The following is a 27,958-nucleotide window of genomic DNA, read 5'->3' as shown; positions in this document are numbered from 1 at the left end:
TCGAGTTTTACGATTTAAAAGTTTAATAAAGTCAAATCGATGCATGGTACCATAGTCAAATCATGAATCCTAATCTAAATTTATTTGTTTTAAACATGTTAATAAATACATACATATATATAAACAAATACACTTATTCATTAAAAAAACATTTTTTAAGAAAGTTATAAGAAAAATTGTTATGACTAACAATAATATTACTAGAAAATACAAAACCCCATATACATATATAAAAATGTACATACACGACATCATACACAATATATTTGTACCGAATTCAAAAAAAAAAATCGATTTCACCGTAATTTTTTTTTCTTAATCATAATTCTTCGTATTATAATTTTTTTGAGTCGGATCAAATAAAATTTAAATTAAAAATGTATAATAATTTTAATCTCTAATGAAGATCTTAAATTCGAATCTTATAAATAAAAAAATTATATAATAAAAAATTATATACATTTAAGGGTTCAATCTAATTTTGACTTAAACTATAATCAAAGTTTATATAACTTAAAAATGAAATATTATTGGGTAAACATCCTAAAAGAGTACCACACAAATCAAACACTTGCTTTGTTTAATTCCTTAATTTATTATTCGTGCGGTCCAAGTGCATGGAGGTCCATAAAATAAATATTATTCGACCACCAATGCCCTATACTCTATAGCTTTGGTTCAAAATTAAGTATATAATTTTCAACAAACACAATATTTAATTCAATGTCGTGAATCAGATGTTTCGATTTAAATATACAATATATACAGTTTGCGCTTGATGCCTTGTATTATAATACATACATCAACGAATACGAATTTTTTCAAATAAATATAAATAACGTTATTTTATATAATATTCAACACGCTTTATTCTCTATATATTAAATATATTAATAATTTGAAATTGTTAAGTGCTTCAACGGCAGTTTTTTCCCGCGTGTAATGACTCCGTTAATGCGTGAATATTCTTCTAAACATCAAGTAGTCCAAGTCATAAAAAAGCAATAATAAAATAAATTATTTCTCTACTTTGATATAAATTATTATTTTTGTTTACTCATATTTTTTAGATTATAGATTTTAAACCAATTAAGGGTGTGTTTGGTTGGGGGAATGTGAGATTCTCATGGGAATGGAATCCACATTCCTCCGTTTGGTTGGCTGGGAATGTCATTCCCGGTAATCTTACATTATCAATAGTGATTTTTTTTTGTATATTATCGGGAATGTCATTACCTCTCATTCTTTAGGTATTGTTGGATTACCGTCGTTTTGGACCAAAATGCCCTTAATTTTTTTTTTCAAAAATATCCTTGTTCTGTCATTGAATAATAAAAATTCTACGAGCGTTAAATTACAAATTTATCCTTAAACTATTTTAGATTTGCATAAAAAAGTCTATAATTAAAATTGTATATGAAATTCAGAGGTTAAAATAAAATTTTACCCTTTCATTAAACCTTTTTATATTTTCAATTTGTATAAAAATTATATAAATTTTATGAATTTAATTTTTTAAAAAGAAAATATATAAATATTTTCCAACTTGTTAAAAAAATAAATATATAATAAGGACAATTTGGTCAAATATATATTCCAATAATCTTTTATTCCTTTAACCAAACACGATAATCTTACATCCCTGCTAAACCAACCAAACACAAAATACAACATTCACAGTAATCATATTCCCCGGTAATCTTTTATTCCCACTGGTAATCTTATATTCCGTGAATCAAACACACCCTAAGAGTTTTAATCTTCCTTTTTTCTAAAATTCCTTTTTTTCTTCCCTTTACATGAGATTAGGATTAAATTTAAAATTTTATTAAAAACTTTAATATTAGCTCGAAAACTCAATTCAATTAATTTAAACTCAAATTATAAGATATCAGGATAAAATTATATTCCATAATTTGACAATGTTACCTAGTAGTGATAATACAAGATTCTCGATAGTTAATATTGTTTAATTGAAGGATTAATATCCCAAATTATGTCTCGAAAAACGTTTTAGTACCTAAAACTTTTTTTTGTTAAAAATAAGTGCCAAATGTTTTCAATGTTACATTTTTAGGTGTTTGGACATTAACCGCCATTAAAAATCTTCATTAAGTGAAACGTGTCACTTTCTAATAATTTTGAGAATTTATTTAAAAATTTTATTTTTTATTTACAAAAACCAAACAACACCCATGCCTCCCTTCTCTCTTTCTCCCTTCCCCCTTCCATAACCGATAGTCAGTTACCTGTGATCATCACAGCTGCTGTCATCAGCACCGGCATCGACTCTCGATCAAATCTCTGTTGGCTTTTCGTAGTAATCTACCATCATTTGTTGTGGAGAAGCGTTCAAAAGTTTGTTGGATTTTAAACTACCATCGTTGTTCTTCGTCGATTCTGGCCGATTTTGACGTCCATAATCCACACCGCCACCAACATTTGAATCACTATGCAATTTCGATCAAAACCTAACCTTTCGGCAATGACGATGATGGCCGACTATGGTTGGTAACAGGTTGAAATGATAAATTTTAGTTTTTAAAGGTTTTTTAATAATTTCAGTAAAAATTTGGTCTTTTATAAATAATTTTAGTTTTTTAGGGTTTTATTTTATAAAAAATTAAAAAATAGAAAATAAATTGGTAGGCATCTAAAAATATAACTGAGAAATCGTTAGCTACATATTTTTTAGCGAAAAATTCTTTAAACACTAACTTTTTTTCGATAATGTTAAATTCTTGTTTAGAACGTAAGAGTAATCTTGTCACCTCTTATATTTAGGTAATGTTAAATTCTCATGGGAGTGTTATTTTTTAGACCTTTTTATCTCTAGAGTTTATGCTTTTGTCCATTTAATTTTTTAACACCTAATGTATTATTAAATAAAAAATTGAATCACGAATTAAATATATTATTTCTATGAATAGCATGTAATTTTTTTTTAAAAAACTATTTAATATATTAATTATATTAAAAGTATGTTAATTATAAAATTTAGGTACGATAAGGTCTCTATAGACTATCATAAAGATATCTTTTAATTTGATGTTAAATTTTAAACTTATTAAAGAAAACTCTATTACAGTTATACTTTAGTAAAATATATATTTAGTAATCCTATGTTTTGTCAATCAAACATCATAATCCTATAATCCGATCAAGTAGGTCAAATAAGATAATATAACATATCTAATAACGAGATAATCTTACATTCTAATAATAATCTAAGGTCCTTCAAATAAGGCTCAGAAGTTCAAATATTAACGTTTTAAATGAAAAAATTGATTTGAAAGAGTCGTCATCGTAATAGATCATTATATAATTCGATCCAGATTAATCGGCTAATGAGAGAGAATTATGTGACGATACGGGTGTGGGTTTGAATCGAGTGATGGGTGGTTTTAACAATGATAAAATAATTGAAAACACAAAGACAGAGTGTAGTGGGGAGAAATGTAGAAAGGAGAATATGATATCTAATCAGATTTGTGGGAACATGGATTCCAAATCCCCTTACAGGTCTGCATGCAATTACTTCACACGATTTTGTTAACCAAATACAATCCCTTGGGAATCGCTTTTGTCTCTCTTAATATTTGCCATTAACATCTCAGCCCAAAAGGAAGCACCCCAATTATTCTTAAATATATCTCATTTTATTTATCTGAGTGTTGTTTATTTAAGAGTTCAAACTTTTAAAATGATCGAACAAAATAGATCATTGTTTCATGGTTAGAATCACTGCTTTAGAAGAGTTTTTATCCTTATCGGTATAATCGTAAAATAGACGTCGTCCTTTAAAGTTAATTATGATATTTATACTTTTGTATATATCATTTGCAGATTTATAATGACAGGCTCTTAAATGTGACTTAAAAGTAAAGGGATGCTAGAGAATAGAGTGTCCTTTGAAGAGGGTATAAATGATTAACAAAGAATATCCTAAGATTCTGGAGAAAGCTTGATCCAACATGAGCTGGTTTGAGATATATGTGATCTTTGCTTTTAATATATTAATAATTAACTTTTTCTTAAACATTTTACAACAATGTATAGGTCGTTTATTGATGCAAATGAGCTTTTCAATGTGCATATGATTTAGAAAAGTGCATACTAACCTTTGCCTTGATTTTTTATTAAGCTAAAGTGGTTACAAAACAATATATATTACTTATTATGTGTTTATCATCTACATCTTATTTAGTTCGGTCTGAAAAGTGTGTATCCTATAATTTTACACATAAAAATAAAGAAAAATCCGTTTTGGGTAAAAGGAAATATATGTAAATTATAACATCGTTATTAACATGCGATACAATCTTATTTTGTTATATCATCAAAAGTTATAAAAAAATTAATGTTTTATTCTGTAGACCCAACTTATATTTACATATATGCTTTAGGTATTGGCCAAGGTCCTATGCTTAATATTTAGCTTGGGTGGAAGATTTTCTTGTGTTTTTTTAAAGGATTTTGTTGATGAGTGTCGCTAAACCACTCTTTAATTATATTTAAATATATTATGGTGTATATGTTTGGGGGGAGGGATATGTATAGCTAACCCTATAAAGGTGAAAGGGAACAGTCATTTACTTCTCAAACTTCATTGTCTATTCTTTCCCAAGCACTGAATGGTACAACTCTCACATTTCTGTTGTCCAAAATCTGGAGGAGTCCGTCTCTTCCGAGTTCCGGCGAGCTCACTGTGATTCTAAGACACCATGTTCGAGATCTTCCGACACGCTTGCAAGTTGCAACTTACCATAAGAATGGTGCACTTAGCAATGCCATGTAAACATTAAAATCAAACGAAGTTGCTCAATGTAATAATTTGCTAAGGTCATAGCCCATGGGGCCATAGTTGTAAAAAGGCAACCACGCCTCACCTGTGGCCATCGCCGGCTCTCATGGTTCGGCCCACTAATTGATATGGGTTACACATGTCATAATTCACGTTAGGATGACCTCGCGTTATTAGGGGATAAAAAGCATAATGACAACATTAACCCCCAATGTTTATCCAAATATTCACTTTAACCTCTGTTCTTTTCTTTGGAACATTTCAGCCTCGACGTTTTAATTTTTGGTCAAAATCAGGGATGAACTAAGAGAGGGGCAAATGGGGTCAGCTTTCCCCAAAAAAAATTAAAATTATCAAATATTTTAATTTTTTTCTATGTATTTTTTAATGAAAATATGTTTTCACCTCCTTGGCATTTTATAAATTCATCTATTCCTAAAATTTTAGAAGTTTATCCCATAAATTAAAATTATGCATCTTTCCTTGATCTAAATAGCCCATATGGTAATTTGGTGTCGGTAAGGAATGTTAAAAAGGCTCCTAAGAGTGTTTGAACTAATATCCAGCTTGAGTCTCAATTTGGGTAAGACAAAATTATTCGGGATCAATATTGATGATTCTCAAGTGGCAGATTGGGATAGGGTCATGATGTGTGGTTGTGGAAAGCTCCCAACTTTGTATCTCGGTTTGCCTCTTGGTTGTTCGCGGAACTCAGCAGAAATTTGGAGTCTCATTATTGATAAGTTTCATGCCCGGCTTGCTGGTTGGAAAGGAAAGTTTCAATCTTTCGGGGACATATTAACTCTAGTTAAGTTCATTCTTGTTAATCTAGCAGTTTATTACTTATCTCTCTTTCATATGCCTGTAGCGGTAGCGGCTAAGTTGAACAAGATCATTGCAATTTTCTGTGGCGTTCTGACACTAGTAGATCCATCCATTGAGTTAAGTGGGATATCATTTACAAAACTAGGCTCCAGGGTGGTCTTGGCATCACCGATGTACGTCTTAAGAATAGGTCTCTACTAAATAAATGGATTTCGCGTTTTGGGTGTGGACCTAATTTTCTTTGGAGGAATGTGGTCGTGGCGAAGTATGGGTTGGATCAGATAGATTTATGTCCGAGTCCCGTCCTTTCAAACAAGTCTTCATGGATTTGGAGGAACATAGTGAGCCCCCTCGACAATAGCGATGACCATTTTAAGTTGAACTTAAGGTTTTCCTGCGGTGATAGCAGTCGTATTAATTTCTGAGACGATTTCTGAACGGACGTTCTGTCATTAAAGGTAGCTTTTCCAAGGATATTTAGTATAACAGTTAAAAAATTTGGAAAATTATTGTACTTGGATATAGGATCGATGGTGTGTGCGTGTGGAAAATAGAAATAACGAGGGCTCTATTTGATTGGGAATTATGTTTTTGGGATGATTTCATGAGTACAATCAACAGAGCAATTCAAGGTAGCGGTGTGGTTGACAGAGCAAGGTGGTTGGGCTCCAAATGGTTTATATCCGCCTAGCAGCTATTGCAATTCGGTGGTTAGCGTCGGGGTGCAACCAGATAAGTTCTGGAACCTTGTTTGGTCTAACTTAGCTCCATTAAAGGTCAAGGCTTTTATTTGGAGACTCGTATTACAAAAGGTTTCTCCCTAAACTTAAGTGGAGAAAAAGATTGCTTGTGGAAGTTTCAAAAACCAGCAACAACAAATAGCAGGGACAGTACCAAACTCGACATATTACCCTTAATAAACCAGGAATCACTAGTCCCACGAGTCTACAACAATAAGAAAATTACAAAATCACAAGTCCTAGAGAATAATTGGAGTATTTGTTTTTTTTAATTACAAAATTAAATTTCAAAGCATAGTAGGGTTGATTGAATGGTTATACATTAGATTTAGTTTTCATTTAATTATATATACAATTTAGAATTGGAGTCATGTTTTTAAATTTACTCTTTCTTAAATATAAACATGAACTAGTTCAATTTAATGATATATAAAAAAGTAGAACCAAACTAATAGAATAAAAAATATAAAATCCTATTCAATGAAATTTCGACATGTCTAGGAGTGTCTTGGAAATGGTAGTCATTCACCTGAAGACCTGAGGTTAGGGATCCCCCAAAAAAGTGTGGCGTCACGGGAGGATCTCATTCATCATCCCCTTTATAAACTCATAATTAACCCAAACACAGCCTTACCAAGAGAATTCTAAACTTTGATACTTCACAATAACTAGAAAAAGAAACATACAAATATACAGTCATCCATGGGCTGGAAAATAAAATACTATTGTCCTTCTCTGATTGTCGATTTATACAATGATGATTATTATGTAACCCCTCCAAAAAAAAATCATTTTCCTTTTGTGATATATAAACTTTATATTATGTATATATTGCAGGTGAGGAAGGAAAAGTTGGGGTGTAGAATTACAACGCTTCACCAGCTTGTTTCACCATTTGGGAAGGTAAATACAACGATTCTAACTTAGTTAATTGCATGTGTTGTTTAAGAATCTATTAAACAAAAAGACAATGAACCTTACATTGGAGGGTTGTGTTTTTTTTCCTTTCACTTTTGCAGACTGACACGGCCTCTGTCTTGTTAGAGGCTATTGGGTACATTAGGTTCCTTCAGAGTCAGATTGAGGTGATGTTTCTTTTCTTCCCCTCCTTCACCATCCTCCCTTTATTTTGCGTTGAACCATGAATCCTTACTGTTATTCTTATATGTATAATTGTATATGTAGGCTCTCAGCTTACCGTACACGGGCAGTGGATCATCGGGAAAAATGATGATGATGCGTGCTAATTAATAACTCCTTAGCCATAATTCTCTCTAATTTACTTGTATGATTTAAGCTTGTTTCTATAACTTTGATCTTTAAATTTAAAAAAAGGGATCAAACTTAATTTCTTTAATTTTAAAATAAACAAGAACTTAAGAAGTATTTAGACTCAGAAAATGTGAGTTAAGATTCGAAGTTTTTCTGATTTCAAAACCAAGCAAGGTTAAGGACGTTTGGCAAGAGATTAGACGGAGGAATGAGAAGGTGCCGTGGGCGGAGTTGGTTTGATTTCCGGAGCACATTCCTAGGTTTGCTTTGGTCGCATGGTTTGCACTCTTGAACAGGTTACCTACTAGAGATCGTTTGTCAAATTGGGGACTGGATGTCGTGAGCAGTTGTGTCCTCTGCTCGAATGATATGGAAACAAGGGATCACTTGTTCTTCGGTTGTGAGTTTTCTAAGGAAGTATGGGTTGGCGTTTTGCAAATGTGCCATATCTCGTGGTCTGTTGGAAGCTGGAGCCAAGAGGTAGCGTGGGCTGTGGCAGAGCTTAAGGGTAGGTCTTCCTTTTCTGCTTTGCTTAAGCTTGCTTGAAACACTTACATTTATCGGGTGTGGGGCGAAAGGAATTGCGGGGTTTTTGGTGGGAGAGGGAGTAGTGTGGGGGAGGTGGTTAGCAGGATAAGAGAGGATGTTCGTTTTCGCCTAATGGGAGTGACAATGAAGGGAGCAGAGAGCAAAATTGCTGTTTGTAGGAATTGGGGTATCGAGTGAACGAGTAGTTGATTGTTTTTGCTTGTTGATGTGATTAAGGGGGGGTTTGGTTCAACATTCCCATGTTTGGCTCATTTTCGATAATGTTTTATTACCAATAGTAGATTTTTTGGAGTATATTATCGGGAATGTCATTACCTCCCTTCCCTTAGGTATTGTAACATTACCGGCGTTTTGGACTAAAATGCCCTTAAATATTTATTTTTTTCAAAAATATCATTCTTCTGTCATTGAATAATAAAAATTCTACGAATGTTAAATTACAAATTTATCTTTAAATTATTTTAGATTTACAAAAAAAAAAATCTATAATTAAAATTTTATATGAAGTTCAGGGGTTAAATTTTTTTTTACCCTTTTATTAAACTTTTTTTATATTTTTAATTTTGTAAAAAAATTATATAACTATTATGAATTTAATTTTTTAAAGAAAATATATAAATATTTTAAAATTTGTAATATTATACAAATATATAGTAAGGATAATTTGGTCAAATATACATTCCAATAATCTTTTATTCCTTTAACCAAACACGATAATCTTACATTCCTGCTAAACCAACCAAACACAAAATACAACATTCTCAGTAATCCTATTCTCTGGTAATCTTTTATTCCCACTGGTAATCTTTTATTCCCATTGGTAATCTTACATTCCGTGAACCAAACGCACCCTAAGTGTTTATTTGGGTTGTTTTTCCTCTTCTGTTTGCATTCTTGATTGGGGGGATTGGCTGTAGAGGGCTGTTTTGGTTCAGTTTGTGGCTGAACTCTGCTTTGATTGGGGATTGGTTGCACTGAGCTGTTTTGTTTACTTTCTTTCAGACTATTGTTTGTTTTGGTTCCATTGTAGCAGACAACTGCTGTCTTTGGGTAATGAAATTTTAGTCATTCATCCAAATATATATATATTTGGATTGGGCTGGGCTGGGCTGGGCTGGATCTAAAAAATCCAAATATATATATATGATGTTGAAATTGGCTATGTTCAACCCCATTTTTGGATCCTATATATATTTAACTCCAAACCCTCCTATATATCGGATGAGTTTTCGGCCTTGGATTAGAGCCTGATATTTTATCCAAATTCAACATATTTTGATCTGATGTGATTAGGGTGTTTATTTTTCGGTTTTAACTGAATTAATTAGTTGAATAGAATTAGTTCGGTTAATTCGGCCGGAGAACGGTTAATGTTTTTGTTATATTTGATTAACGGTTAATTCGGTTCAAAATCAGTTAATTAACCGAATTAACCAAAATCATTAAATATTAAATACATATTTTAAGCTCAAACCCATTAAGAATTAAGATCTAATTATTTTTTTAATCACAGTAGACCCATTAAGAAGCTCAAACCGAAATAAGGTTGTAATTACTGTCCAAGTTGTTCATTAATAAGATTTACTTCTCCCCACGCAATCAGTGATGGATTAAAGAATTATCAATGCTGGAATCCAAGTCAAAGACAAGCCAAACTAAGCCGCCGGATTCACCTTTCTTCCACGTTTATATTTGAATTTTCCCACGTTGAAGTTTCCATATTCTTGACCTTTTCTAACTACGTAGCAATCTGTTGGATTAAACAAATATATGTGTGGTGGAAAGTCAGTTGTCTGTGAGTGACAGCTTTGATATAAAAATTAGGCCAAGTTTTACAGATTTCTGCAGGAGACGATGGGTCTGAGCTTGGAAATGGTGTTGTTTGTTCATTTTCTTGTTCTTTTGGGGATTGGTATCAATGGAGTCGATGGTTCGATTTCTTCTTCTACTTTGAGGAAGATCGATAGGATAAACATGGGAGGTCCATACTTGGCCATAATAGTGCCAAATACCTTTGAGATGAATCCTCTATTGCAATCTAGCAGCTTTGTGCCTGATCATAAGCTTCCTTACCTTGATTTTTCAGGTGATTATAAACTTCATCCAGTTTCTTAGCTATTTTTTTTAATGTAGAATAGCTATGTTAGGGATGTAAATGAATATAATGTTCGATGAACGGTTGGTCAACCGCTTGTTTATTAAGCTAAATAAACGAGTATAAACCGAATTTTTATGTTTATTTAATAAACGATCGAACACGGACACCAAGTTTACAGATTTCTGCAGGAGACGATGGTCTGAGCTTGGAAATGGTGTTGTTTTGTTCTTTTCTTGTTCTTTTGGGGATTGGTATCAATGGAGTCGATGGTTCGATTTCTTCTTCTACTTTGAGGAAGATCGATAGGATAAACATGGGAGGTCCATACTTGGCCATAATAGTGCCAAATACCTTTGAGATGAATCCTCTATTGCAATCTAGCAGCTTTGTGCCTGATCATAAGCTTTACCTTGATTTTTCAGGTGATTAAAACTTCATCCAGTTTCTTAGCTATTTTTTTTAATGTAGAATAGCTATGTTAGGGATGTAAATGAATATAATGTTCGATGAACGGTTGGTCAACCGCTTGTTTATTAAGCTAAATAAACGAGTATAAACCGAATTTTAATGTTTATTTAATAAACGATCGAACACGGACATATGTGTGTTGGGTTGTTTATATTCATGAACAAGCTCATTTAAAGGTATTTTTTTGCTTGTTTATGGACTCTTATACACTTGTTTGCCCTGTTTTTCCTTTTACTATTTTTTTTTACATTTTAAATATTGATAAAATTATAGACTAAATTGAACACATGATGAACTTTGGAGTTTAAACTGTGAAGCATGAGGAGCTTTAGGACTAGTGACATAATTTCATCATTTTGTTGAATAGATAAAAGAATGAACACATGAATCTCAATCGATCTGAACACGAACGCCTTAAAAAACAAACTAACATGAATACGGTATTAAAAGTTTAAATGAATACGAATAGAACATGAACACATTCAAAAATAAACAAACAAACATGAACACAACCTTATTCGTTCAAGCTAGATTCATTATATCCTATCGCTAGAGTTGCAAAAATAACCCGAACATTTGTTAGGTTTTGATCGGATCTGAGCTTATAAGACAGTTATGGTTTGGGATGAACATGCTTATTAGTGTGTGTGTATTAGTTTACTGTTTGTAAAAATGTAAAATGAACATATATTCATGCATATTATACGAATAATAAATAAACAAATATGAATATACATGATTCTAATTAAACAAACACGATTTTAATTTTTTTTAACAAATACAAATGAACTTAAAAATAAAGAAACTTAAACAAACAGGAGGACAATTTTGTTCTTTAAAATTCGATTCATTTACGGCCCTACACTTCAAAAAAAAATAACCCTTTATTTTACACTTTGTTCATTCAGGAAGAAGGTTCCGAATTGGGCGCTTGAGAAATGAAAAGGTTATTGTTGTTATGACAGGGTTGAGCATGGTATGAAAGTTTTTGGATCATATCTGCAATTTAATCATCTTTTTTATTCTTTTCTGGTCCTCGATGTTGTTGATATTTACCCATTTTCCTCCTGGTATATATATTTAAAACAGCTAAATGCAGGGATAGCTACACAATTGATGCTGAGTTTATTCAAGGTCAAAGGAGTATTGCACTATGGAATAGCAGGAAATGCAAATCCTCAGCTACAGATTGGGGATGTAACCATCCCTCAGTTTTGGGCTCATACTGGCCTTTGGAATTGGCAGGTACCCCCATCTTTCTTTTGTTTTTGGATAAATATGCGTTTTGGTATTTGAATTTAACGTTCAATTTGGTACTTTATTTTTTGGGTCCAATTTAAGTTTCAATTTGGTACTTAAAGTTTCTTGTCCAAATTTTTTTCCTACATTGAATGACTTATTTGACTTAAGAAACTAAGTTTAGGTATCAATTTGAATCAAAAAGTTAAGTTGAAGTACTCAATTGGACCAAAACAAGTTTAGTTACCAAATCGAATCTTGAGATCAAGTTTAGTTATCTTGATCTCACCCTACCCTATAGTTGGCTCTATTTAAACTTTACTTGTGATAATTACTACCGTTTTTTTTTTCTAAAAATTGTATAATATTGTTGAAAGAGGTATGGAGATGGGCCAGAAGACGAGCTAGCATTAGAATCAAATGGAGACTACACCAGAGAAATTGGTTACCTCAGGTTCTCCGATTACAACAACAGCACACAGTGCAACATTTCTTCAGAGAATCTGCTCAACAATGTTTGGTTTCAACCCGAAGAGATTTTCCCAGTGGATGGAGTTCCTGAACAAAGGCACCACGCTTTCTGGGTTCCCGTCAACGACCACTACTTCGCCGTCGCAGAAAGAGTCCAGGTAAAAGCTAAATGCACAAACAAGAAAAAGGGTTAATCGCTTCCGATATTTCAGATTTAACGCGTTCAAAATCAGGGTCTGAGACTCGGCGGATGCGTGAACGGGACCTGCTTGCCGAGAGCACCGATGGTGGTGAGAGTAGAAAGAGGGATAAGCTCCAACACGTTTGTGGACAACAGAGCTTATCGTGAGCTGTTGAATTCCAAGTTCAATGCAACAGCGATCGACATGGAGACGGCTGCAGTTGCCCTTGTCTGTCACCAACAAAACATGCCTTTCATTGCATTCAGATCCTTGTCTGATTTAGCCGGCGGGGGTTCTGCCTTGTCCAATGAGGCCTCTTTGTTCACCGCTTTGGCATCTCAAAATGCAGTTGATGTTCTCATTAGCTTCACTTCCTTGTTATCTTCATAAGCACATCACGCAAATGACAGATTGATGGTTGATTGTGTTGCTTTGTTAATTGTCACCGCAATAATGTAAATCCCAGTTTCAATACCAACTTTGGGTTTTACAAATTATGTGTACAAATAATTTCTACAAACTTTTAAAATCGGATTATAAGATCTATAAAATAAAACTGTTATGTTAAAATACAAATGAAACCTTAATATAATGCAATATTAACATAAGAAGAAATTTTTAAAAGGGTAAAAGTACACAAATGGTCCCCTGACTATAAGTTGTTGCTTTATTAAGTCTCTCGACTATTAAAACTTACAAAATGATCATTCTACTATAGAGTGTCGCTTTGTTGAGTCCCTCGACTATTAAAAGTCACAAACCGGTCACCCGACTATTTATTATGTTCCAAACTCGTCCTTTTATGCCAAAAAATTGACGTTCGTATGAGCTGAACGTTAACATGGTTGAAGACACCTAATTTCATCCGCCCTAGCTAATATTATATTATTTAATATTGTAAATTATGTTATATAATATACATATATTATCATTAATTTTATTTTATTTTTTTTATGTACAGGCCCAAATAAAATACATCAATACCCCACTATGAACCCAGTTGGCACCAAGACCCAACAGTGGACCCGAAGCCAACATTTCCTCTAGGGTTGTTTGAACCCTAACTCCTACTCCATCAGCGCCGCTCGACCGAGTGTGAAGACTCCCACAGCCACCATCCTCACGCCTCCAACAACCCGAGTTCCACGCCGGAGATTTCGACACCCACAACAAATGCAACCAACAACAGTAGATCAGTCACATTAGGACTCTAAAAATAGATTTTCTTAGGTTATAAATACATGTATTTGTAGCACTACAGTGGGGGGATTACACGAGATTAGTAGGCATCAGATTACTCACAAAATACACAAAAACACTAGCAAATACGAGAGAAGCAATATCAAATACCAACGCTTTGTAAATCTTTTTGAAGCAAAATAAAGGATAAAAGTTTCTTACCTTTCTTGTTTCCTTTGCATGTGTATTTCTCTGTTGCTTTTGGTTCGCATTGAACCCCAAAAAATCATTTTTAGCCGATAAACAGGGGGAATTTTTCAAAACTTTGAATTTAGATCTACCCCGAGGCTTCGTTTTTGAGGAAACTATTCAGATTTTTTGAACGAGGGCACTAAGAACTTTAAAAAAAATGAAAGCTTTTTTGATTTTGCCACCGATGACCGGTGCCGATCAACAGCGGCGACGAGGCGGCGCTGGAGGCCGATTTTTGGAAACCGTGACCCTTGTTCTTCAAATGAAGAACATTTCAGAGAAATGTTTAGAGAGAGGAGCTCTTTCGGGCGAGAAGAGAGAAATGAGAAAATTAAAACAAGTTTTGGGTCTTATACCTGGCCCGTACTCGACCCATACGACTCGTACGACCCGACCCAGTGGTCGAGGATCCGCGTGTTTTACCTTTAAAAGCTTTTGGACCCTCTGACTTTGAAAGCTTCTATTTTGACCCCAAAATCAATTTGTGAACCAGATTCTCTTTTAATTTCACTCGTTTAATCCTTTTTTACGATTTAGTCATTTTTTAATTTAGTTTTACTTTCTATTCATTTTATTTAATATTATAATATTTATATATTTTGTATTTTCCTTTAATATTATTTTTTGGGTTTTTGTTTCTATTTTAATTTTTTCCCTTTAATATTTTATTTTCATGTGCATACGTGTATTATTATTATTATATTATTATTATTATTTATATTTTTTTATTTATATAATATATTATATACCATATTATATATATACAATTTGTATTTGTATTTGTATTTTATTTTTTTTCTTTTTATCTCTTGATTTTATTTATTTATTTTAATTTTTCTCCTTAAGTGTTTTGCTTTATTTTTACTAACAATTTTATTTGTTTTTTATGTTTTACTTATTTTATTATTTTATTTTTTCTTCTTTTTCCTTGTTTTATTATTATTTTCATGTTTGCATCTTAATTCGATTATAGATTTCACTACATTTCTATCTTTTTGAGGGTACACTTTTAAAACCAATCAGAGGTAAGTAATTTCGGATCGTTATTTTACCTTTTAAGTTAAACTTTCAATTTCTTAATTAAAGACAACTGGAAACTACGTAGTACCGAAAGGGCAGTTCAAGGGTGCTAACCCTTCCTTGAATGTAACCGACTCCCGAATCCGACATATCACTGGTAAGACGCTGATCAGGTAAGAAGTAAGGTATCCGATCAACCCATTTGTTTTAAAATAAATGATCGGTGGAGACTCCAATTCGTTTAATCCAAGTCAAAGCCCAATTACTAGGCCCAACCGAAAGACGGCTCCGACAATGGTGACTGAAATATGATAGTTGTTTGACATTTTACGATCATATTTTATCATATTTAACGTTCAACTCAATTTTTCATCATTTTTAATGAAAAAGGATGAGTTTGGAGTACAATGAATACTCTGGTGATTATTTTGTAACTTTTAATAGTCGAGGGACTCAACAAAGCAACATTCTATAGTCAAGACTCAACAAAGTAACATTCTATAGTCAAAGAACCATTTTATAACTTTTAATAGTTAAGAGACTTAATAAAATATAAACTTATAGTCGATGGACCATTTGTGTACTTTAACCTTTTAAAAATTTGATATTTTTAATGACTAAAATATTATTTAAATATAGTTGGATTGTTTTCGTTTTTACTTCAACAGTTTATTCTGTACGACCTCGTAAACGACGTCGTCTGTCTTCGTTCTTCCTACTCGCTTTTTCCTTTGATTCTATTATTTGAAAATCAGAAAAGACTGAAGCTCAAAAGAACCTCACATAATCAGTAGGAAAAGGGAAAAATGGAGCAACCACTACCGAAGAGCTGGAGCATCCACACCCGACCGGAGATCATCGCCAAGTACGAGATCCTGGAGCGCGTGGGTTCAGGCGCCTACTCCGACGTCTACAGGGCGCGTCGGCTCTCCGACAACCTCATAGTCGCCCTCAAGGAAGTCCACGACTACCAATCGGCGTTCAGGGAAATCGAGGCCTTGCAAATGCTTCATAACTGCCCCAACATCGTCGTCTTGCACGAGTACTTTTGGCGGGAAGACGAGGATGCCGTGCTCGTCTTGGAGTTCTTGAGGACCGATTTGGCGACCGTTATCCGCGACGCGAAAAAGAATGAAGGCGGGATCCGGGTTGGTGAAATTAAGAGATGGATGCTCCAGATTTTGTGTGGGGTTGACACTTGTCATCGGAATATGATTGTTCATCGGGATTTAAAGCCTGGGAATTTGTTGGTTTCAGATGATGGGGTTCTTAAGTTAGCCGATTTTGGCCAGGTACACTTATGTTTTCTTAGCTTTAATTTAACTTCAGTTTTTTAATTTGCATATCATGTAATTAGTTGAATGTGAAGCTTTGGGATCTTGGATTAAGTTTTTTTCCAATTGTAAAGTTGACATTTTAAGCTTGCTAATAATTTCCTGGCACGGGTTGCAGGCCTTGAACTTGAAATTTCTAAGTGTTCGAGTTAATAGCTCAATGATCAAGTAAACTGGTATAGATCAATGAACATATAGCAAGTGTCCAAACCGATTCCTTGAGCTTTTAGACTCCACTATTAGTGAATATGGAGCCTGGATTGATGGTGATGATGATAACCAACAACTGCTGGTTGAACAAAACACAGGATATCAGGAAAATGTAACTCCACCATTAGATGTTGTTGCTGATGCTCACATTTTGCCAGATCAAGGATTTAATAATAAGCAAGTGGTGGAAGATACTAATAGAGAAGAATATCTTAGACAGCTAGTTGAGCTAAAGGCTAAACGACATGCCGTGGATGAAACTGACAAAGAAATAAATGTTAACGATGGATACTCATCTTGTCTTGCAACAGGTACCATAAGTGACATTGACGATGATCCTCTCCAGATTTCTTACTCATACGATGCTGAAGAGGCTGGGGATGGCAGAAATGGTGCTCTCACATCCTGTGTTGGTACTCGCTGGTTTAGAGCCCCGGAACTACTATATGGATCAACAGACTATGGACTGGAGGTAGATTTGTGGTCATTGGGTTGCATTTTCTCAGAGTTTCTAACACTTGAGCCGCTTTTTCCTGGGGTTTCTGACATTGATCAGCTCGGCAGGATCATCAATGTTTTGGGAAATTTAACTGAAGAAGTCTGGCCAAACTGTTGTAAACTCCCTGATTACAAAACAATTTCTTTCGCCAAGATCGAAAATCCGACCGGTTTAGAAGCCTGCCTACCGAACAGGTCTGCAGATGAAATCTCCATTGTCAAAAGACTTGTTTGTTACAACCCAGCTAATAGAGCTACTGCAATGGAGCTCCTGAATGACAAGTATTTCGATGAAGAACCTCTTCCACTTCCCATTACTGAGCTGCATGTACCTCTCACAAAAAATGAACAATACGAGGATTCGCCTGGTGGGTGGAATGATTATGATGACATGGGATCCGACTCTGATTTTGGTGACTTAGGCCATTTCAAGGTCGAGAACACCGGCAGTGGTTTCTCCATACAATTCTCTTGAGCTTGCTCTCCATCAAGGTTTCGTTTGAGGTATAATTTAAGAAGTTGAAACCTGAAACTAGAGATGAAAATCATGAATCCGGTACAACTTATGTATGAACAACACGTGAATTTGTAATTACTGTGTAAAGCTCCAAGAGAATGGATTACTCGAGGGGCTTGAAATGAAAATCATAGACAAGCTAAGCTTGAAACAGTGACATTGAAGTTTGATTTTTATCTACCTCATACGGTACGGTATAATATAGTAGTTATGCACTACTGAATTTTGTAGAGTTAAACCTTCGAAATTGCATTTTATGTACAAGTTCATAATCTTCTTTAATTTGTGATTGGACAACATTATCCTATACAGGAGTCTTAGTTTGTTCTTATAAAATGTAGTTTTTTTTGTGAATAGTGTAAAGCATGATATTTGATTTACTTTAATATATATATATATATATATATATATATATATATGGATTTTTAAGGAAATATTATTTTTTTTAAAAGACTCGAGTTTGAGTAATTGTGTTTGCAAGATATGCGTTCATTATCATTTATCAATAGGTGAACAAAATACCTTATAATTGCATTACTTAGCTCGTAACTCCTTTAAACGAAACTGCAAATCTTCACATAAATTATTTATGTTTGATTCATTGTCGAGATTTGTGATTGATTATTTTGGTAATCTAATACGATTATTTTAGATAAGAATAAATTATTTTAAATAAAATTTCTAAGAAAAAGTTTACTATTGAAAAATATCATTAGTTTTGACTTTTGATGACTATCATTGACCGAATATATTGACGTTTATCGATATTAATTTTATTTTTTAAAATTTAAATATTATTTTAAAAATAAATATAAATTTATTTTGCAAAAAAAATATTTCAAATTTCATAAATTTTATTTTCCCCTAAATTCTTTTTTAAATTTTGCAAAATAAATGTGTGAAGGAATTACATATGAAATTTCAAACTGAAATAAAAATATTTAAATAATAAAGTAAAAAATTAATATAATTCAAAGGTTAAATTATTTTAACAAACACGAATTTTTGGAAAACCTGAGTTTAATTAAATCAGATCCGACGTTCAGTAACATTCAACAAGCACACCTATGAATTTATCCGTCAGATTAATATTTTTATCACGGCCCGTCGGATACGAAGCCCATACAAATCTCCACCATCCAATTGACCCAAAAAAATATATAGAAATTGAAATTTCAAAAACTTAGCAAGAGAGAGGGAGGAGACATGAAGGAAGAAGAGAAGAAACAGCAAACCAAAACGAAGTTCCTAAACACTTTTGCTTCTCTTTTCTCCTTCTTCAAAAATCACTGCTTTACAAACCCTAACTCATATTGCTCTTTTTAGTTTTCTTTAGTCTCTCTCTCTCTCTCTCTGCATCGATCGGATTCTAAATCCTCTCGATTATTTGGAAGTTCATGGTGGAAATCTCGAGCTTGGGGGAATCGAGGTTGTTTTGGTAATTTGGAGTTTTTTCGATTGTAGATTGGGATTTGGACCTAAAAGATTCTGAATTTGAGTTTATTTAAGGTAATTTGTGAGATTATTTGGTGGATATTTTAGCTGTGGCTGTGTGCTGATTTTTTTTCTTTGAAATTTAGGGGGGAGTTGGAATTGGATGGGGGAAGAAGAGGGAGGTGAAATCCCGCCAAAAAGTGTGCAATCTGATACGGCGGATTTTCCTTCGAAGAAGCTAGCAAGGCAGCTCGATTTCACCGCTGGTTTTGGCGGGGTTTCTTCTGGAGATGTGAATTTGCCGGAACACCCGAAATCCTCCCAAAGGATAGGTGCGCCCTCGTCTTCGGCTGCAATTACTGTGCAACTGCAACAGATAAAGCCGCTAGTGGTAGCTACCACCCCTGTTATCACTGCGCGACCTCCTCCTCTTACTACGGCCTCGAGCAGAGTTGTGTAAGCTCTTCTGATAAAAAATGTGATTTTCTTTTAGTTTGTTGTAATTATTCTTACTTTTTTGGTGTTTTCTCTTTGAATTAGTTCGTGTTTGACAAAATTTAAGTTCGTGTTTATTTTCCTTTTTGAGAGTGTACATACTACATAGTGAGGAGCTCTTCCGGATTGACATTTTATGCTTCAGCACTAACTCTGTAATCTCAGCTATATTTGCATCAAATTCTGTTTTTCTTTTTCTCTTGGAAATACGATTTTAGGAAAGTTAGTTTTTGCTTTAACATAATAGTGGAGCTTCTTCTTGGAAGTGATCATTTGGAGGTTAATTGGTGCTTTTGTATTTGTTTTTCCTTCAAATTAATTTCTTTTGTCCTTTGATTTCTTCACCAAACGTTGTTTTGAATAAAGTTATGAATCAATTGATTTTCTCTAAGCTATATCATTCACATTATATAGCTTCTGTAGTGGGTTTCTTCTGATAGGGTGAGAAAATTAAGCAAGCTAGTACTCTAGAATGTCATGAGAGATGGAGGAGAGGATGATTGAAGTAGATTTTGGATAACAGATGCTGGTAAATGGTGGTTAAGGAAAAAAGTGGCTTGGGAAGATAAAAAAATGTGGTGGTTAGTTATAGAGAGAAAGTTGCATACTGAAAGAAATGACAAAAGGTTAAGGCAGAGGCTTCTTAACAATCTCCAATTCAGAGGCATTCCCTGATCATCCCAATGGTGAAGTAAACTCAAAAATCCTGCCCACTGATTCCAGGTTAGCTCCACTGCTCTTCCTGCAGTAGTTACGTACCACACTACAGAACGTGTTTATGTTGCTACGCTACTAGGGAATGAAACGATGCAGTGTCAGAAGAGTGGAGTGCTAGAGCCCCGCGTTGATGCTGCAAACTCTTGGAGCATGAGAGCCATATAGTGCTAGAGCAGTGAAGTGCTGAAACCCTGAAGCTCTAGAGTGTTGAAGCACTGAAGTGCTGGAGGAGTGAAGCTTTGGAGTTAAAACATTGAAATGCTGGAGTTCCGAGTCAGGGACGGTGCTAGCCCCCCCCCCCCTGAAACAACAACAACAAACCTTTTTGTTTAATCAAAAATATTTTGGGCCCCTCATAGTTTGGATGTTAATCAGATCAAGCCTTGCTCCCCCTAAAGGTTTTAGTATATACTTCTTAGGTCCCTAGGCTTTTTGGCCCCCTCAATATTCAATCCTAGCTCCGTCACTGTCTGGAGTGCTGGAGCACTTCAGGATTGGATTGCTACTGTTCAGGAACACTGCTACAAAAAGAGTTGGTGTTAGGGAGTGTTGGCACCTGGACATTCTGTTTAACCAAGCTTTCCTGCATGACATGTTAGAAACCAAAAATTGGTATTGACATGTTAGGCTCTTTGCTGATTGTTTCCCATTATTTCTGTCTAGAATCTAGTGTAGTTCTAGGATGTGACATTTTGTTTCTTGGACAGTACCATATTGGTCATTTTCCCCCTTTCTTACCTTTTAATTGCAATGAGACTTGTTTTATTCTCGTTTAATTTTTCTTTTCTGTTGTTCTTACACCCTTACCAATAATGTGTCCGACATTTATGGGAGATATTTTATGAAAATCTACATAGTTTAAATAACTGATGGAATTAGCGGTTCAATGAACAGCAGGATTGCTTTAAAATATATATTTTTAATTTCTTAATATGGAAGTTAATTACCTGTTCTCTATCTTTGTTTTTGTTCTTTATTTCTTGCTCACTTCAGAGAACCAGAATCCCCAAAAACAAAACCAAGACCAAATGAACTGAAAGATGGTACTCCAAAGAAGCAGAAGCAGTGCAACTGTAAACATTCTCGGTGTCTGAAACTGTAAGTACTTTGACTTTAAATGCTCTTTTGGCATAATGAATTCTTCCGTATTCAGTTTTTTATATGAATTGTAATAAATTTGTTTGATGGTATAAGATATAGAAAGTTAGTTATGCAATAATGCCTTGACCAGGTACTGTGAGTGCTTTGCATCTGGTATATATTGTGATGGGTGCAACTGTGTTAATTGTTATAACAATGTTGAGAATGAAACTGCAAGACGAGATGCTATTGAAGCTACTTTGGAGCGCAATCCAAATGCATTCAGACCAAAAATTGCAAGCAGCCCGCATGGCACACGGGATAAAAGGGTATGCTGTCTGGACTTTTTATTTTAGTTCACATTTTACCTTGATAATTTTGCAAAATATTGGTTCAACAAAAGGGCCATAAACTTTTTTAGCTAACTTTTATCATGGAGATACCAATGTTCATATTGACTCCATTAAAATGTCTATCTACGTAATATTTTTTGTTGCCTTTACTCGTTGATGGATCTTTTGGAATATACATAACCTTTTACATCGGTATTCTATCATTTAAATGTATGGCTACACGTGATTTTTGCAAAGAGTTGATATCTTTTTTTCTGAACTCTATATGGTTAGATTCTTGCAAAGGAAAAGATCCTTTTTCACTACTTAAAATGTAGTGAAACTCTATTCAAGGGTGAGTAATACACTTTCAAGTTTCAATCAAATCTAAGCTTAATATTTATCATTTTCATTTTTCCTTTTTAATTAACCTTTATTTAGCTTCGTTTTAATTTAAAATCATTAAAATTTCTGTAATATATTTAGTTGGAAGTTTATTATTCACCGTTGGGTAAAGTAGTGGAAATTTTCAGTACTTTCTAAGTAGTGTACATAGGATCCTTTCCCTCTTGAAAAATTATATTAACAAAACATAAAATTCAAAGTTTAGCATAAATGTCGTCATTTGAAGCTTGCTGCAATAGGCATTCCCATAGTAATAGTTTTGAGTTATTTTTAGGAAGAGGCTGGGAAAGTTTTAATTGTGGGAAAGCACAACAAAGGATGTCATTGTAAGAAATCTGGGTGCCTTAAAAAGTATTGTGAGTGTTTCCAAGCCAACATTCTTTGCTCCGAAAACTGCAAATGCTTGGACTGCAAAAATTTTGAGGGAAGTGAAGAGAGACAGGCTCTCTTTCATGGTGACCACGCCAACAATATGGCATATATTCAGCAGGCAGCAAATGCTGCCATAACTGGAGCTATTGGGTCCTCTGGTTATGCATCCACTCCGGTGTCTAAAAAGAGAAAAGGCCAGGAACTGTTCTTTGGGTCAACCGCAAGGGATCCATCTGTTTCCAGGCTTGGAAGCTTTCCTCAGGTAAGCGTCTTATCCATGAATATTTATCAACACTTTACTGTGTCCGGTAGTTCTTCTCATGTTTCAATATTTTTGGTTCACTTGTTACCATAAAAGCTTCCACACAATTACTTTTAGTTATACTCTTAGAACTTACATTTGCTACACTTTTTCATTGTTAATCAGCCACATCATATCAGAGCTTCTGCACCCTCCTCTTCCCTGTCTTCTCTACCAGTTTCTCGTGCTACAACAACTGCTGCAGTAGGCCCTTCAAAATTTACATATAGGTAAATGGAGAATCCTGATCAAACAATATTTGTAGTCCGATTGTTCAGGAAACTAACTTAAGCATTTTGGTGGAAGGTCTCTGTTAGCTGATATTATTCAAAAGCAGGACGTGAAGGAGCTTTGCTCTGTTTTGGTAGTTCTATCAGGAGAAGCTGCCAAAACACTGTCAGGTAAATGGGAAATCATTCAAATAACTGGTCTGAACTTGTAGTGTCAAATCCTGTCTCTTTTTAGTGCTTAAACAGTGAGTATTATAATGTATGACGGTCAACTTATACTTGCTTTGCCATTGTGTTCATCTCTAGCAGTTCATAGAAACAAATTTTATATTGTGATGCTTTTTGAAATTTTCTGCTTGTGCTTGTTAAAGAAAGATTCATGGTTCAACTTTTTTCCCCCTTCCTAATGAATAAAGTATATGGTTTTCTTTCAGATGAATACATAATATCAGTGTTAAGGTTAGGCTTCGTTTGTCAACTAATAATGTATTAAAACTGTTTTAAATATCGAAACTGGTGTTGTTTCCATAAATACTCTTGTACATGTAAGAAATTATAGTTGGACACTCAATGCCACTAAAAGAATTCTTGCTTGTCCGTTTTTGAATTTGTTTTAAGCAATAAACTTTTGAGTCAGAATACGTTAATAGATTTGCCACTTCATCTAATGCTCTTCCTTAAATTTCTGTATACATTCAGATCAGAGAATCGTGACCAAAAAGCTGACAGAAGATCTTGCAGAAACTTCCATTGCATCATCCGCTCAAGACAGGCTGCAAAGCCAGAAGGATTCTGATGCCGAGAAAACCATGGTTGATGACTGTTCAAGTGCAAACCAGGCTGATAAAGCTGGCCCTGAAGAATGCAGTTCGGATAGTTCTGATATGCCAAAGGGGCCTATGTCTCCAGGAACTTTGGCCTTGATGTGTGATGAACAAGATACAATGTTCATGGCCATTGCTTCTCCTAATAGGATCATGGCGCAAGGATGCAGCACATCTTCACAATTGCCTCGTGGACAGGGCATGACCGAGATTTATGCAGAGCAGGAAAGAATTGTTTTGACAAAGTTCAGAGATTGTCTCAATAGGCTTATCACTTTCGGGGAGATAAAGGGCAAGTTTCCCTTTCCCTTCTCCAAAAATTTGATTCATTACTAACTAATTATATTGCGCATATAAAAAAGAGACTTAAATTATGAAACAATCACTAACTTTATAATAACAGAGTAATACATATGGAGTGGCAGAATGATGAAGCGAGTGTAGAGTGGCAGAGAGTGGAGAACTTAAATTTATATGTTATCTATTTCATGGTGTATTATCTTTTCCATGAATAAACTATTGGGAATTGACAATGCTGCTCTATTTTGATCACAGAAACACAATGTTCGTCATTAGCAAGAACAGAGATAGGTAGTCAAAGAGGGCCCCAAAGCAATGGCACTGAAATGGCCAGAACTGAGACGGGGAACCAACAAGGATCTGTTACCAATGGAGCTGCGAAAAATGTCAGTCCACCCACAGTCAAGACGATCACCACTGGTGATAATGATATCCCTAGAGGTCCATCCCATCCTGAAAATGGGGATGCTAAATCAAAAACCGAAAAAACAGATGTAAAGATCCTAAATGCCGACAATCAGTCCAAGGTATGATTCTACAGTTTCTCTGAACTATTCCGACCAACCATTCACTACCCACCTTCGGCTTTGATTCAATATCAAAGTGATTGTGGGCATCATTCTTGACCCTGACCGGTGCTCGAATTAATTTCTCCCATGTTTGAATTATTTATCCGTTTTCTGTATCCGTGGCTTGAGCTCATACCATGCCCATTCATCAGTCCATTCTTAATTTTAGCAAAAAGGAAGGAAAAAAACATTGGGGGGGGGGAGGGGAGGATTTTATAATTCTTGATGAAGTTTGTAGCTTAGAATTCTATTCAACATAAATGCCGAGTGCCGCTTTAATCGGTCAAGGTCTTGTAGTATTGATGTTATTTTCCCCAACCATCGATGTTCTTAGATACTACGGCTGCATGTGCATGGTCCTCTTGTTGATGTATATACTTGTATTCTTCAATTATATATATTTTGTACAACGTAAACATACATCAATCATATTATGTATAGATCTTGAAGTTATCAATTAAATTTAATAGCTTAATTAAATTATTATTTTTTATTTCCATTATACACAAGTAAAACTTGTTACAGGTTAAAAAATTGTTTAAATTATCTCTATAGGTATAGGTCAATATGCATCGATGTTGGTTGATATTATTTGTAAGTGGGGAGATGGTTCTTTCAAGTAAAAGAAATTCTTTGATTCTGTGATCACGAATTGTTTGAAACATGCTTAATGACTTTGCTGCATCTACTTATTAAAGCCTCGACTTTGATGATGTAGATGAAGTTGCCACTGCACCCTGCAGATACACAAAAGGATTCATGAAAGTGTGATAAATCTAAACATTATTTTATAACTTTTAAAGAATTCAATAATTAAAATGATTATTTAAATATAATCCAATGACTATTTAGACAAGAAAGGGGTTAAGGCTGTAACCAGTGGGATGCACTTAATGGCTCTTTCCCCTGATACTTTGATGGTTTGTAGAAGTTTCCGTACATCTCTGACCATTCTTGTTGTTGGCTGCTCATCGGTTGCTTTGAATTGTTTAACAATCTCTCACTTGAAGATTGATTTTAATATGTCTTCACACCTCGATCAATGCAACAGCCTTTTTAGTCTTGTTACTCTAGTATGCCAACTGAAGCTGAAAACAACTTCAGTTTGTCCGTAGTCACCGTCTTTGTTAACATGTTTGCCGGATTTTGAGCTCCACTAATCTTTTCAAGTTTCAAAATCCCATCTTCTTGAAGAGACCGGATAAAATGATATCTCAATTGTATATGCTTCGTTCTGGAATGAAAAGACGGATTCTTTGCTAGATGAATAGCACTTTGACTGTCGCAGTACAAGACATTGTTTTCTTGTTTCTTGCCTAACTCTTCCAAGAAACTTTGGAGCTATACCATCTCCTTGCTGGCTTCCGTAACAACGACATATTCTGCTTCAGTTGTGGAGAGAGCAACTATCTTCTGTAGTTAAGAAACCCAACTCACTGCGGTTCCTCCTAGAGTATAGACATACCCTGTAGTGCTCTTTCTGATGTCGACATTTCCGGCTAAGTCAGCATCTATATAGCCTGTCAGTGACGTATCTCCACCTTTGAAATAAAATGTTTTGTTTGTAGTACTCCGCAGATATCTAAGAATCCATTTGACTGCTTCCAGTGTACCTTGCCCGGATTATTCATGTACCTGCTAACAGCTCCCACTGCATGAGCAATATCTGGTCTGGTACAAAACCATGGCATACATCAGACTTCCAATTGTTGAGGTATACGGCACCTTCACCATGTGTGCGTGTTCTTCCTCCGTCTTTGGTGACTGTTCTTTGGAGAGTCTGAAATGAACACCTAAATGTGTACTTACTAGTTTAGCATCTTGTATGTTGAACCTGGAGAGTACTTTGTTGATGTACTCAGCCTGTGATAACATCAAAGTCTCCGACTTTGTGTCTCTCTTGATCCTCATCCCAAGAATCTGCTTTGCAGCGCCCAAATCCTTCATAGCAAACTGCTTCGACAATTTTTGCTTTAAGTTTATAATCTCTTGCATGTCTGAGCCTGCAACGAGCATGTCATCAACGTACAACAATAAAATAATGAAGCCGTTGTCGAACCTCTTGATGTAGCAACAATGATTTGCTTGGCATCTGGTAAAACCACTGCTACTCATGAAGCTGTCGAACTTCTTGTACCACTGTCTAGGAGCTTGTTTTAAACCATACAAGCTCTTCTTCAACCTGCATACCAGGTTTTTCTTGCCTGCCTCTATGAAGCATTCTGGCTGCCTCATATAGATTTCTTCCTCCAAATCACCATGAAGGAAAACTGTCTTTACATCTAACTGCTCAACATGTAGATTTTCTGCAGCTACAATTTTCAACACCAGTCTAATAGTAGACAGTTTCACGACTGGAGAGAAAATTTCATTGTAGTCAATACATTCTTTTTGCTGAAAACCTTTGACAACCAATCTCGCTATGTAATGTTTGCTCTCATCGTGCTCTTCTTTGATCCTGTAAATCCACTTGTTGTGAAGCGCTTTCTTGCTTGGTGGTAATTCAGCTAATTCCCACGTCTGATTTGACATAAGCGAGTCCATCTCATCTTTCATGGAAGACTCCCAGTTGACTGAATCCTCCACTTGCATTGCTTCATCATAGCACTCTGGTTCACCATTGTCAGTCAGCAAAAAAGTAGTGTAAATAAGGAGAATATCGTTGGGTTGGTTTAGGAATTCTTGAGGAGCGTCTTAGTTCCAGTGTGCATGGTTCTTCTTGAACTGCTTCAGGACTGATCTGAACATCATTTCTAGAAATCTCCTTGAACTCAGCAAATTCCTTTGTTTCAGCTTTGGTATTTGAGCTACTTGATTCTACACTTGACCTGTCTTTGTACATCACATTCTCATTGAAAATGACATTTCTGCTTCTGATGATCTTTCGATTTACATAGTCCCAAAACCGGTAACCGAACTCATCACCGCCATAACCAACAAAGGCACATTTGTTGGACTTAGCATCAAGTTTACTTGTTTCAGCAGAGTCTATGTGTACATAAGAAATACAACCAAACACTCTTAAGTGTGAAAGGGTTATTTCTTTCTTGCTCCAAACTTCCTCTGGTATTCTGTCATCCAAAGGAATTGAGGGCCCATGGTTGATCAGGTAAGCTGCAGTGTTGATAGCTTCAGCCCATAAAAATTTGGGTAGTCCGGCATGTATCCTCATGCTTATGGCACGTTCATTCAGAGTTTTGTTCATGCGCTCTGCTACGCCATTCTGATGCGGTGTCATGGT

General features: G+C 34.8%; 2 protein-coding genes, 1 long non-coding RNA gene and 1 pseudogene across 4 annotated transcripts; all 4 read left to right on the top strand.

Moving 5' to 3' along the window:
* The first annotated feature begins 7,196 nt into the window (after positions 1–7,196).
* Positions 7,197–7,624, top strand: LOC120211812. The gene is made up of 3 exons (XR_005524637.1): positions 7,197–7,272; positions 7,389–7,454; positions 7,555–7,624. It is a non-coding gene; the product is annotated as an uncharacterized LOC120211812 (long non-coding RNA).
* Positions 7,625–10,014: 2,390 nt separating this feature from the next.
* LOC120211833 (bark storage protein A) lies at positions 10,015–13,126 on the top strand. The gene is made up of 5 exons (XM_039210295.1): positions 10,015–10,276; positions 11,665–11,732; positions 11,846–12,001; positions 12,373–12,624; positions 12,700–13,126. The coding sequence occupies exons 1-5, from the start codon at positions 10,045–10,047 to the stop codon at positions 13,036–13,038; spliced, it is 1,047 nt and encodes a 348-aa protein (XP_039066226.1). The 5' UTR covers positions 10,015–10,044; the 3' UTR covers positions 13,039–13,126.
* Positions 13,127–15,841: 2,715 nt separating this feature from the next.
* On the top strand, positions 15,842–17,826 carry LOC120211832 (annotated as a pseudogene).
* Positions 17,827–18,851: 1,025 nt separating this feature from the next.
* Positions 18,852–25,032, top strand: LOC120211831 (protein tesmin/TSO1-like CXC 5). Of its 2 annotated transcripts, XM_039210294.1 has the most exons (9): positions 18,852–19,167; positions 19,239–19,548; positions 21,298–21,402; positions 21,536–21,713; positions 22,396–22,755; positions 22,921–23,024; positions 23,101–23,195; positions 23,724–24,140; positions 24,404–25,032. In XM_039210294.1, the coding sequence occupies exons 2-9, from the start codon at positions 19,256–19,258 to the stop codon at positions 24,679–24,681; spliced, it is 1,830 nt and encodes a 609-aa protein (XP_039066225.1). In that variant the 5' UTR covers positions 18,852–19,167; positions 19,239–19,255; the 3' UTR covers positions 24,682–25,032. The 2 variants fall into 2 exon arrangements, with proteins under 2 accessions (XP_039066225.1, XP_039066224.1); XM_039210293.1 differs by having other exon boundaries at positions 18,852–19,548.
* Positions 25,033–27,958: the final 2,926 nt, after the last annotated feature.

Source organism: Hibiscus syriacus, unplaced genomic scaffold (genome assembly GCF_006381635.1).
Source record: "Hibiscus syriacus cultivar Baekdansim isolate YM2019G1 unplaced genomic scaffold, ASM638163v2 tig00109987_pilon, whole genome shotgun sequence".
Taxonomy (NCBI): Eukaryota; Viridiplantae; Streptophyta; class Magnoliopsida; order Malvales; family Malvaceae; genus Hibiscus; species Hibiscus syriacus.
The sequence above is the reverse complement of the archived record's forward strand: the minus strand, read 5'-3'. Positions and strand labels throughout refer to the sequence as shown.

Coding starts and splice junctions, on each gene's coding strand:
- LOC120211831 (XM_039210294.1), top strand. CDS start 19,256: ATGGGGGAAGAAGAGGGAGGTGAAATCCCGCCAAAAAGTGTGCAATCT. Junction 19,549..21,297: donor ACGGCCTCGAGCAGAGTTGT/GTAAGCTCTTCT, acceptor TGCTCACTTCAG/AGAACCAGAATCCCCAAAAA. Junction 24,141..24,403: donor CACTTTCGGGGAGATAAAGG/GCAAGTTTCCCT, acceptor TTTTGATCACAG/AAACACAATGTTCGTCATTA.
- LOC120211833 (XM_039210295.1), top strand. CDS start 10,045: ATGGGTCTGAGCTTGGAAATGGTGTTGTTTGTTCATTTTCTTGTTCTT. Junction 11,733..11,845: donor TTATGACAGGGTTGAGCATG/GTATGAAAGTTT, acceptor TATTTAAAACAG/CTAAATGCAGGGATAGCTAC. Junction 12,625..12,699: donor CCGTCGCAGAAAGAGTCCAG/GTAAAAGCTAAA, acceptor GTTCAAAATCAG/GGTCTGAGACTCGGCGGATG.